The 13,653-nt window shown below is 36.3% G+C and overlaps 1 protein-coding gene across 2 annotated transcripts in view; it reads right to left on the reverse strand.

Annotated features, from left to right (window-relative positions):
* LOC140756669 (protein quaking-B) overlaps positions 1-13,653 on the reverse strand; it is a 284,741-nt gene that overhangs the window by 43,799 nt on the left and 227,289 nt on the right. For both annotated transcript variants that reach the window (XM_073092223.1, XM_073092222.1), the window contains exon 3: positions 2,493-2,590. In XM_073092223.1, the coding sequence (XP_072948324.1) occupies positions 2,493-2,590 (98 nt within the window). The remainder of the gene's footprint in view (positions 1-2,492; positions 2,591-13,653) is intronic.

Below are 13,653 nucleotides of genomic sequence, written 5' to 3' on the forward strand. Positions count from 1 at the left end.
CTGATTCCTGACGATCCTGATGAGGCCAATGGGATAAAATTAATAAAATCGTGTGTTGTCATCGGTTTTTGATAATATTTCAAAATTTAAAATTAATCGGACTGTTCAAAGTGGGTAAAAATCGAGTTCAAAGATTCCGTTACATACAGGTCAAGCTAATAAAAGCATGGTAAAAATATTACAAAAAAATTTTGAACAAAAAAAATATTACTATGAATTCGATGTCACACAAAATATGGTTTAGTATTTAGTCAAGAAGTTGGAGTTCAACTTATGTTTCGTTGGATCAGATCAAACAAAACGAAATGTTTCAAGATTTTTGATTTTAACTTTTATTGCCTTGGATAACACGCGTACTTTAGTCTTCAACTAACTTGAATTTTTCCTCATTAAAGTTCCCGCCATCACTGAATCATGTATTAATTAAGTTTTTAAAGCGGCAAAGATAACCCACGTTATAGATCCGACTAATGAATATTAAAATATGCTTTGAGTTCCTGATTCCGAAGGCATCTTTCAACTGCTGAGGTTTCTATAAACTATGATTTGATTAAAGTTTCCGAGAGATTTCCTTTGAAAATTACACCGGCTAATTACTTCCTTTAAACTATTAATTTGACTTTAATTTGCTACGTGGAAGTAATTGATTAATTAATTGGATAGTATTAATTATAAATTATGTTAAATTAATATTGTTCGCAGAAAATAATTAATAAGCAATGATTTAAACTCTACTGCTTCCAAATATAACCTATAGTTACTCCCTCAATTAAAGTAATTTTTAAGACGCCTTTTATTTTAAAATTCGTTAAGCCATTGAGGGTGTAGGGCGTGGAAAAGAATGAGACGTACTCAAAAAACATTACCCTCTATAGACAGATAAAAAAGAATTGACAGAAAAGAAAAGTTATTAGTGTTCCGTACAAAGGTGATAACGGAAACATATTACTATAGTGCTGTCCGTCCGTCTGTCATGAGGTTATATCTTTTAAGCTGTAGTCATAGATTAGTAAAGATTACTCACTCCTAACAAGAAAACGTACCCAGTTTTGAGAATTGAAATATTTACGTCAAAAAGTTATGCCACGTCTCCGTGCTAAAATGTCCCTAAAATATTTGAAATAATTATTTATTTATTACGTAAATTACGCAGTATTAGTTATTTATTCGTAAATTTTCTCTAAAAATGTTTTTATTTGTCAACAATTCAAAAAAAAGAACTTACTAAAATAAGCCGGTTGTGGCTTCATTCAATTTCAAGGCGGCGAAGTATCTTTACTAATCTATGGCTGTAGTAAGTAAACACTTGATATTTTTACAGAGGGTGAATTAGGAATATTAATCTATACTAATATTATAAAGAGAAAAACTTTGTTTGTTTGTTTGGTAGTAATGAATAGGCTCAAAAACTACTGGACCGATTTAAAATTCTTTCACCTGTCGAAAGCTACATTATCCACGAGTAACATAGGCTATATTTTATATGAAATATATTTGATAAATAGATTTTGAGGCGGTACAAAGTTTGCCGGGTCCGCTAGTAAAAAATAAAGGGTTCCCTATAAGGAACTACTTTTTCGGTTTATCTGTTGAACTATTACAGAATGGGATTGCATTTTTTTCTCAAAATATTTTTTACTATAACTATCATTCATCAATTGACACATTTCATGATTCATTACTGATCACGAATATAATATTCTTTTTTTTAAAGTAAATTTAACAGTTTCCATACAAAAATATTGAAACATAATATGTCATTGTCTCGTCTGCTCTATCATATATATGTAGGTATATGCAGTATACATGCAGTACATACATATATTGCAGACTAATCAGTGTCAATTTGTCAATTACCACATTTGCATGATGAATGGAGAATTTAATCCGGTCTGTCATAGTTATTATGACATTTAATATGCACAAAACGTACAATCCTACGTATACAGGGTGTTTCGTCAGGATAGAGGAAGTCAGGACAAAGATAGCTAGATTTATGTTCTTGCTTTCAGTGTGGCAAACCTTCCAAGAAGTCATTATAGTGACCCACTCACATTTATTATTTGTGACTTACATAATGGGTAAAGTATTGGTATTTTCGACACCTAAATAGAGCTACGGTATCTCCTGTCTTGTTTAGGAGACGTCTAAAATAGGCTATTGAGATTGCGGGTTGAAGTTCTAGGATAGAGCAGGATCCACAGGGCAGATTTTGACAAAAAATCTTGTAGTACCTTCACATAGGATTTTGATGACGTTATATGATAAATTGTTCAAAAATGTTTTGAATTATCTTAGTGACTATTGTTCTAATTATTTTCCACACTGATTTTGCAGAATTACCTGGATTAAGATACATTATACTTTCGTAACTTATTAGTAGAATAATTTTATTATATCCCTTATTTATGTGTAAATGTAGACACTGTATTGTACTGCACAATAAATTCTAATAATTTGGTGTCTCTATTTAGATCATCCTGTATACTTACTTTAGGGTGATCGCGTACTGGCACGACGACGCGCACACACACTTTGACAGGCTTGTCGCGTGTGATGTCCAACATCCTTCTCTCGCCACGCCACTCTCCTGCGAACAAACATATCGTATTTTAATAACCTGTGGGGTATATCACAGACCTGTATTTGTTTTGTACACGGTGGGACTTATTTTACAGAATACAGAAGAGTGACAAATTACAAGTTGAACTGTTGAAGATCATCGAGAAAAAAGAAATAAAGAGTGTTGGTGATTGGTGTTTTTATATTAATACATTATATTGCAATATAATAGGTTTTATTGAATTTAATGTTGTGATATAATCAAATTGGCGACACTCTGGATGTATTTTTTAATACATTCATGTGGCATTACAATGAAACTGCCATAATATCCATTGCTAGTTATAGTTAGTAATCATAAAGAAAAATAGGAATATAAAGTACTAATATGCCGCGCATTTAAAACCAACACTTCCAATTTCACTGATCTCTCGTATATAAGATGACGCATACTACATACGGCTCAAGATGTTTCGCCAATTTCAGCCTATCGAATTTTATCTATACTTAATATTATAAAGAGGAAAACTTTGTTTGTTTGTTTGATTGTAATGAATAGGCTCAAAAACTACTGGACCGATTTTAAAAATTCTTTCACCATTCGAACGCTACATTATCCACGAGTAACATACGCTATATTTTATATGAAATATATTTAATAAATAAATTTTGAAGCGATACAAAGTTTCCGGCAAACTTTGTACCGCTCAGCTAGTAAATTATAAAGTAAAATTTTCCTCAACAACCTATCTATCGAACCCAAAAATATTTTCACGACAAAAACCGACTTGTATTTCCAAAGAACAGTGCATACAAACAATCTCTCCAGCTTTATAATATTAGTATAGATATCACATGAATGCAAAGCCCACACAATATCACACTAATGAACAAACAGTTTAGCAGCGCCACTAACGACGTCCACAACACAGATACAGTTCACACAACAATGGTCATGTGAGTTTCATAGTGTACTCCGGGATTTGGGTGAATAAACGAGAATATTATGAAGACCGAAGATGCTTAGGCAAATTTGTTATTATTATGTCCTCGTCATAATCAACTCGTTTCTGTTATACTGCTTATGAATTTTATCTCATAACGAGCTTTTGCCCGCGGCTTCGTTACGAAGTAATATTATTAACTAAGAAGATTTATATAAATTTTCATCCCCCATTTTATCCCCTTGCGGGTAGAATTGGTCAAAATCGTTTTTTAACGGATGCCTACGTCATAACATCTACCTGCATGCCAAATTTCATCCCGATCCGTCCAGTGGTTTGGGCTGTGCGTTGATAGATCACTCAGTCAGTCAGTCACCTTTGAGTTATATATATTTAGATGAACAAGATTTTTTTTCACTACTGGGATAGTAATATTCTCTATATCGGGTTAGTCAGAGCCTCATAGACTGGGATTTGATAAGGTACTACCACTTACATCTTCCTGACAAGAGTATGTAATTTCGCTTGCTATCTCGCATATGACGGTGTATACAAGAGTAAGAAAAAATCTAACATTCTTCCACATCAATCTGTTAAAATGAAGAATACGAGCTTATGTAACATCTCACACGGGACATGAAGAAGGGTTTAGGCTATAGTTCACTAGAAGTCAAGTGCAGAATGGTCGACTGTAAGCCCTTTAGAAAAATATTACCGAAAACTTGGTAAAAATAAGAAGATGCTTGTAATGTTTACCAAGTTTTGAGAGTGCCTAATACATCTGTGTATCTCGTACTCTGTAATAATTCGGTTGTTACTGCTATTTATGCATCAGATGTAGCAAAGGAAGTTGCATTTGATATTCATGAAAGTTAAGGATATTTTTCAAATCGCCCATAGGCCGTCAAGAATGCTTACCAGTTGGTTTCCAAAAACTTCAACTTTTTCAGAAATAAAATGCAACGAAGACAAAACAAACAAACAGCCAGTTAATTAATAACAAATGAAAACACCACAATAACCAATCAAATATCAAATATTCCCAAAATTAAAATTCAATCCACACGCGCGAAATCAAAGCCAAACTCGGATAGGTACATTTGTGTAAATAATTCATGGAATATTCCCAGTTTTCATATTACGGCTTTAGGGTTTGACATGTGATCGGGCTTGGCATTATGAAAAATAATGCGCGCCGAAAGGGCGTGGAGTGGGCGGGAAAAATGACAGCTGTCATATTCGGATTAAATATGGCGGCGGCGTCAGGTGCGATCTGAATTCTGATCTTTTGAATTGCACTTAAGTTGACGTATTTATGTGCTCGCTAATGGACAAATTATTGGGCGTTACTTCAAATATTTTGGGACGGTTATAATTAGTGAGAATGGTTATATAGGGTGTGAATATAAAATGTCAGCTAGCAACTCTCTGTGGTGGATTTTGGAATACTCCGTCCGTTACAAAAAAAAAAATAATAATAATTGTCGTTTAAAGGGCTCGAACACAAAACTGCGATGCGACGCGATGCGAATTCGCAACGCAGAAAATTGCGATGCGAATTGCTGCGATGCGATATCGTGCGGCGTAGCGTCTCTCAGGGTGACCAACAACAACAACCACTGTGCGATGCGAATCAATTCGCAAGTTCTTGCGACGCGTCGAGGGAGCTCGCAGATTTTTGCGATGCGACGTCGCATCGCAGTTTTGTGTACGAACCCAAACTCCCATCTACCAAATATTTTTGGACAGAAAAAAGAATATGAAATAGTTTTGAGAATTGAAATAGTTGCGTAAAAAAGTTTTGCCACGTCTCCGTGCTAAAATGTCCCTAAAATATTTGAAATTATTATTATAAATTATTTAATTATCATGTAAATTACGCAGTATTAGTTATTTATTCGTAAATTTTCTCTAAAAATGTTTTTATTTGTCAAGAATTCAAAAAAAGAACTTACTATAATAAGCCATTTGCGGCTTCATTCAATTTCAAGGCGGAGAAGTATCTTTACTAATCTATGCGTGTTAATAAAAATCCAACAATAATTAATATTCTAATATTAAGCAAATAAAGGAACCCATAAAAATAACAAATTCTCTGAGAGAAAGTGAATGTTATTAAGCACATAGATAATAACATTGTTTTGTACAAATTAAATATTGTTTATATTCATTTGGTTATATACTCATTTTAAGAAATATCATTGATATGATCACTGATTGGTGAAATAACTGGGATTAATTAACTGTATTAAGAATTTTGTCCTTCGATCTTGTCCTTTCTTGAGACACTTGCACAACACTCATTTTATTTCTCTATCACTTAAAATCGTGTAACTTCAGAAATATTCGATTCATCTTCATCATAATCACGATATCACTACACACACAATTTAGAATTTCATATTAAGATAGAAAAACTTTATGAAAACTAGTCTACGTTTAACATAATATTTTTTCTCTCCAGAAAAATAACGAAGCTCCACAGTTCGGCGCGAGTTTTGTGGGTAACCGCAAACAGTTGTTTTTGTTCGAATTTCAAAAGTTGAGGCGTCCGTGTTATTGCAGCACGAGTAAACTAGAATGTGTTTTTGAGAGGAATTTGGTTACCTAGTTTTCACTTGTAAGTAAAGGAAGTTTGAAACTAGTAACCTTGCAGGTACCACTGCCACTATCCTCGTAGTTCCGGGACTAGAATAGAGCTACGGTATACCCTACCTATCGTAAGAGGCGACTGAAAGTAGGCTTCCGGGATTGCAGGCGGCTAGAGGGGAACCGTCGAACCGTCCAACCCGGGAAGAACAGCAATTTGTGTGGTCGCATACCGTTGTAATAACTAAATGGTGTGGGAGCAGCGTAAATTCCTGTACTCCCCCCAGGGCAGAGCCCAATAGGGGCATCGCGTTTGGAGGACTCCGATTGTGTTTTGTAGGAGATCCCGAAGTTTTACACAAAACGCCGAGGACGGCCACATGGGGTTTTTGTGCGGTAAAAAGGGATTTTAATGTGGGAACATTACTCGGCGCCGCTTCCACGGCGTCGCGTACCTTTTGAGGGTTTCCCCGTCGTAAATAAAAAAAGAAAAGTACCACTCCCATAGCCATTTCTAATGTGAAGCTGTTCTTGAAGTGGAACGGTATGGATATCAGCTAACTTATAAAATGAGGCGTCTATCTTAGTTCTTAGGAGTTTTAACGCGTTTTTGAACGGGTTTAGCTAGAACCGCAGTTCAATATGGCCTTTGGTTATAGATGTCCATTAGCGGCAATGACCACTTACCATTAGCTGGAATACATCTCGTTTTCTACTTTAATGTTTAAAAAACAGTCAAAGAAAACTCTTCTTAAAACGTACCACTCGAAACATTATCAATTCCTTGTGAAGATCGCTCTCTGAATACAAAATTTAGACAAAGGGCAAATATAAATATAAATTTAGACCTTTGCTTTGTCATCCAATGCTATGGAGTACTTAGATTATAAATATTCAAAACTACGATATTCAAATGAGATGAAAATCTCAGGCTTAGCATAAAGTAAAAATTAACTATGTCACGAAATTGTTCCCTGTTTCGTATGCTGATTTTTCCCAAATTTATTCTTAACGAACACTTTTAAATTAGGGTGTCTGTCTTTTTACGTTTTGCGGGATAGTCCTACTTGCTTCAAACCTTTTCTTTTTGTTTTCGAGGGGGAAACCTTCAAAAGGTACCCGACGACGTGGGAGCGACGCCGGGTTATGTGGGATTTTTACCACACTAAAACCCCCCCGGTGGCCGTCCTCAGCGCTTGGTGGAGAACTCCGGGATCTCCAATGGAACACAACCGGAGTCCTCCGAGCGCGATGCCCCGGTCGGGCTCTACCCTGGGTGGAGCACTTTACGCTCCTCCCTCACATTTGGTGTTTACGACGGCATGCGACCATCCTCTCGTCCTTCTCGGGGTTGCTCTACGGGCGGTTTGAGCTCCCACTCTTGCCGCCGGCAACCCAGGAAGTCCCCTTTTAGTCGCCTCTTACGACAGACAGGGGATACCGTAGCCCTATTCTAGTCCCGGAACTACAGGGACAACTTGCTTCAAACCTAGCTTCTAACAGTCAAAATAAATTTTCAAAATACTGAGTGTCTCGTTTTCTTGCAGATCGTATAGTTCTATTTCCTTTACATCTAGGTTACAACAGTGTAAATAAATTTTGTGGCAAATCGATAGAGATTTTTGACCAGAGTTACTTTCTTTTTCGTTTTTATAAAACAAAAAATGCCAATTGCGAGTTGAACTTTTTACATTTTTAGTATTTGTCATCATAAAACTTTAAAATCCAGTGTCGAAGCGATAAAGCCGCCTTTTTGTATGCTATCTCATTTATTGTTTTATATATATCTTATATTTGGTGTACAAACAAAGAGTATTTGTTGTTCTTGTTATTGTTGTCTGTAAAAAAACAAAGCCTTGTGTCAGACGATAACAAATCAGAGGCTTATAAACAGGCTACGTGATTATCTTAGTCGATAAACTGTCAATTGAAACATTACTTTACACATGTCAAGTCTTCAAGCAAAATTATAATTTAAAATTTATTTTTATTAAGTGCGTGTAAGTGTTATACAAAAAAATTAAACACTTCTTATGGCGTTCTCAAACAATAAAGTTTCCTCCTGATAGCTTCCTTCATTTGTGCTAGTATGTTTTTTTAATGCACCTATAATATAAAAAAATAAAGATATATGTGTGCCGTCATCATCATCAACAACCCATTACTGTCCCACTGCTGGGCACGGGTCTCCTCTCATAATGAGAAGGATTAGGCCATAGTCCACCGCGCTGGCCAAGTGCGTATAGGTAGACTTTACATACCTTTGAGATTTTTTTTATAAATCTCTCAAGTACGCAGGTTTTCTCACGATGTTTTCCTTCACCGTTTAGCAAGTGCCATGAGATGTCTCATTCACACGACTAGCCTATAATTTACCATAGTGTCATCCGAAATGGAAATCCTGAAAGGGTGGCCACCCTATTTGACGCAGCGAGGTCAAATGGCGTCTTCAGGCAATTTGGCTAATGCATGAAAATTGCAACATCAGGGAATGTTATGCAAAATTTGCTTTTTCATGGCTACGTTGGAGAAACTTGAAATTTGCCGGCTTATTGCTTCGTTAATGGTAGGATTAATGCTAACTTTTGGTATAATTATTATCATAATTTTCATAATATAGAAGTAGCAACCGAGATGTAGTCCAGCTGATGGTAAATGGCTACAGCCGCCCATGGACATAAGAGTCCTATTTGAGGCCAACTATGAATGCATTGCAACTCCTGAGGATTAAGTTGGAACGCCTCGAATAAGTATGACTTCCTTACCACACCTTTCAAATCAAAACACCACAGCGTTTAACACTGCTCTTATGAGGTAGATATAGGTGTGGCGGTGGTGCCGCCGGAGTTGAACCACAAACCATATAAGAGTCCTACCTGAGGCTGGCCACATGCGTTGTTACTCCTGAGGATTAAGTTGGAACGTCTGGAATAAGTATGACTTCCTTACCACACCCTTCAAATCAAAACACATCAGGGCTTAACACTGCTGTTATTAGAAATATGTACGGCGGTGGTGCGTTCAGAGTCGAATCCAAAGAGTTTTACTGCTTTAATTTCATGAAACAACTGTAAAGTAATGCCACTGCAGTACAATTACGACTATTCTTGATATAATTTATGTAAAAAACGTATGTACAATTTATAATTCAAACCGTAATGTACGAGTACTTAAAATATAACTTTTTTAATGACGTTTTACAATCGGTTCGGCTCACACGGCTAAGTCAAAGGAAACGGGTTTAATATCAAGCGAAACCAAACATTACTAAACTTAGATTAAAAAAGGCAGACAAAGCTTCCTCGAACGTTGCATTAAAACTTTAAAGCACAATTTATGTGATGGAGGGCCTGAGAATCAGAGAACGTCCCCAATGTGATCTTTTAAAGTGTTGTCGAATTTCATTTGCACCATTAAAAGATACACGGTGATTTTTAAGGAAAAATAATTATCGTCACGCCACAAGCACACTCTCGCAAGAATCTGCAAGTTACTAAACGTAATAGACATAATTTGTATTGTATTCGTCCTATCTTTTACCGTGAGATGTGTAGATTCGTATAATATAGGTAATTATGTCCTATTTTCATCAGTTATTTCTTTATATCACTCATTAATATGTAAATTCGTCGGCGGAATTTGGTTTATAGTCTATAAATATTTTTTCGCGAGGTGAAGTCTGTTTTTTTGGTCTGAGATTGTATACAATAATCATCGTACAAGAATTACGTTTCAACGCGGGCGAACTTAATTAAAACTGAAGTGGAACCGAAATGAAATGGCCTTATGTTTGAAGAATAATATTTTTCTTGTTATTATTACAATTTCGCTATAAAATTATGAATAATTCGAAAGGAAATATACGAGTAAATCGCGAAAGGAAATGTCAAAAATATTAAAAAATGCATTTTCTTTATTGCTTTGCATTTGATTTATTTTTACCATTTTCCGTTGTTCGAAAGCTGCAATTTTTAAAATAGGTAATTTTTTATGAAATTAAACGAGCTTGCAGTTGACCTTTTTTACTGTTTAAGTAGCACATGAACATGCAGTCCATCTGATGGTAAGTAGCTACTGTCGCCCATGAACATCTGTACTCAATCCTAGATAACATTAGTCTCTAACTTGACGCTGGCTACAGATGTGTTCACTTTGTATGTAACAACTTTTCTCACTGTTCAAAGCAAATAAATTATCTTAAATTATCTTTAATTATCTTTATCTGGGGACTTAGTTGGAAAGCCTCGAATAAGCATGTCTCCCTTACAACATCCTTCAAACCAGAACCCAGCACTTAACACTGCTGTTATGAGGTAGAAATAGGCGTGGCGGTGGTGCCGCCGGAGTCGAACCACAAGGAGTTCTACCACCTTCAAATGTCCAACTTTTTTATAATATAGGAGTAGCAGACGAGCATGCAGTCCACCTGATGGAAAGTGGCTACTGCCGCCCATGGACATCTGTAATCAACCCCAGATAGGATTAGATATTCCTACCTGAGGTCGGCCTCAGATGCGCCGCTACCCCTGAGGACTAAGCTGGAACGCCTCGGAGAAGTCTGTCTCCCTTACAACACCCTTCAAAACGCAACACAACAGCGCCTAACACTGCTGTTATTAGGTAGAAATACTACTTGTCTCAATACGAACCATTACTGTCAATGTACATTGATTTGTTCCTTTGTTTGTACATTACGTTATCGCATACGAATAATGTATAACCAATCAGGAGTCTATTTGTATTGTCAATCAAAATACACTATACACGTATGTTCCATATAAACAATGTATTGTGTTAAATACACAGTTCTGGGGTCCATCAGAATTGCGTTAGTATCTGGGGATTATCTAATTGCTATGCTATTTGTGACTGCAATTAAGACGTAGACGTCAGAGGGAAATTGATTCTATCTTTATTCAAGAATGAAAGATAGATAGAACGATGAAATAGATATTTCATTATTTTTAATCACACTTGACAACCAATTTTCGTAGAATTAACTACAAAATTGGCGCAATTTCAAACAATCTGTTAACTCCTATTTTAATCTTTAGGGATGGAAGCTCAAGAAATTGTTCTTCGTGCGCGTCTACGTCATAAAATGAACCTATCGTTCAAATTTCTTAGTTATACGAGTAGCTTCCGTTGTTTAGGCTATGTGGTGATTAATTAAGCGGTGAGTTAGTATTCGCTTTTTTATATAAAAAGATATATAGATAAAACATTACAAATTTATTTAGTTACAATTAAATTCAATTGTTAATCAATGTCTATTCATATACCATGAACAGACTATTGTCTTAAACACACAGTTCTGGGGTCCATCAGAATTGCGTTAGTGTCTAGGCTGATCTAATTGCTATGCCATTTGCGACTGCAATTAAGACGTAGACGTCACAAGCAAATTGATTCTGTTTTAGACGTTCTCTGGCCAAGCATCGAATCTGAAATTTCTGTCTCAATTTTTTATGGTAACCTGTACACTATGGAGTTGTCAAGCAACGTAGGTTTTATAAATGTTTTAATTAGAATTTAATTAAATTTATACTAGACACTTCTGAAACTTGAAAATACATTTTTCATTTTTCCCTAATCAGCTATAAGAATTATAACTCCAAGTCCATTAGAAATGCGTTACATGATGAAGCTCATCTAATTGGCATGCCCAACGCGGCAGTAATTAAGCCGACGCAAGCGTCAGTTGCAAATTGATTCCGGATTACGTCCCTGCCTGGGGAGTTATCGGAGAGGTCGCGTAACCAAGATTGAGAAATTTGATATGTTCTGTAATATAAATCCTTGAGTTACAATCCTTATTACCACTGACGAATTCAATTGAAATGTCTTTTCTAGGTCCGTTTGTTTTCTCATCTTTGTGTGTCTACGGCAACTATGACATAGATCATTTTAGGGTCTGACAATAAGAGAAGTAAATTTTATTTATTTATGTACTGCTTAATACGGGACTTTTTAACACGCTTTTATTCTACAGGTAAGAAGGCCTTGAGCGTTCGTTACTACCTTTTTTCCATACCATGTTTTGGCTCAATGGCAGGTACAGTCCAACAGAAAGGCGTCATATTTTGAACCTCATCTAATTGGCATGCCCTGCGCGACAGTAATTAAGCCGACGCAAGCGTCAGTTGCAAATTGATTCAGGATTACGTCCCTGCCTGGGGAGTTGTCGGAGAGGTCGCGTAACCAAGATTGAGAAATTTGAAATGTTCTGTAATATAAATCCTTGAGTTACAATCCTTATTACCACTGACGAATTCAATTGAAATGTCATTTCTACGTCCGTTTGTTTTCTCGTCTTTGTGTGTGTCCATGGCAAATATGATACTGATAACTCAAGGGACTGACAAAAACAGAAGTATAGATTATTTATTTATGCACTGCTTAATGCGGGTCTCTTTCGTTGAGAAAGCCTGGAACGTACTTTACTACCTTTTTTCCATAAACATATTTTCCATTCGCAGGTGTCTTCGACGTAATAAAATCTGACTTTTCGGATTTTCTAGTTGTACTACTTGATAACACATCAGTTATTTTCTTTGACTTTAATTATCTTAAGATTTACATTATGTGTCATAATAACACTTGTTTCTATACAATGTTTTGGCTTAATGGCAGGTACAGTCCATTAGAAATGCGTTACATGATGAAGCTCATCTAATTGGCATGCCCTGCGCGGCAGTAATTAAGCCGACGCAAGCGTCAGTTGCAAATTGATTCCGGATTAGGTCCCGTCTGGGGAGTTGTCGGAGACGACGGGTAACCAAGATTGAGAAATTTGCAACGTGTCGTAAAATAAATCTGTGAACAGTTTTATATGTTTGGTGATCATAGAAAACGTATGCAGGCTATTTGAGGGTAGTACATAGTCCGCGTAAAACTGCTAGTCCGCTCTGAATAAAGAAATGAATCGCTTCGCCATAGCAAATTCTACGACTACACCTGCTCGTAACAACTTCCGAGCGGACTAGCAGTTTGGCGCGGACTATATCTAAGATTCTGCATCTGCTCCGAATGAAATTGAACTCTTTATGAGAGGAAGGAGTACTCCTGTTGACTAAAAATTGCTGACTTATGCTAAATAAGCTTGGAGCCTGCTGTATTTGCCCTTAAGTATACCTGTTAAAGCTGATGATAAGTGACTACTGTCGCACATCTGTAATTAACCCCAGATGAGATTAGGTTCCTATTTGAGGTTGGTAATTGATGCGTTGCTATCGCTGAGGATTAAGGTGTACCTTTGATCCCCTACCCTAATCTTCCTTACCACACCCTCCAAAGCTGAACACAGCAGCTTAACACTGCGTTTATAAGGTGTGGCGTTGGTACTTTTAAAAAACTCTCCCAGTGGCCTTCCTTCAAAAGCTTCAACAATCTTAAAAATATATCTTAAGACCTGTTCATGAAGTTATATATGTATTTTATATACATGTCCGCATTTGTGTTTGTGCGGTCTCTAATCTAATTGCTATGCCGTTTGTGGCTGTAATTAAACTGGAGCAAGTATCAGTTGCAAATTAATTCTGGATTAGGTCTCCGTCTA

The sequence above is a fragment of the Epargyreus clarus genome, unplaced genomic scaffold (genome assembly GCF_041222505.1).
Source record: "Epargyreus clarus isolate Ecla_fem2 unplaced genomic scaffold, WU_Ecla_fem_2.2 ptg000035l, whole genome shotgun sequence".
NCBI lineage: Eukaryota > Metazoa > Arthropoda > Insecta > Lepidoptera > Hesperiidae > Epargyreus > Epargyreus clarus.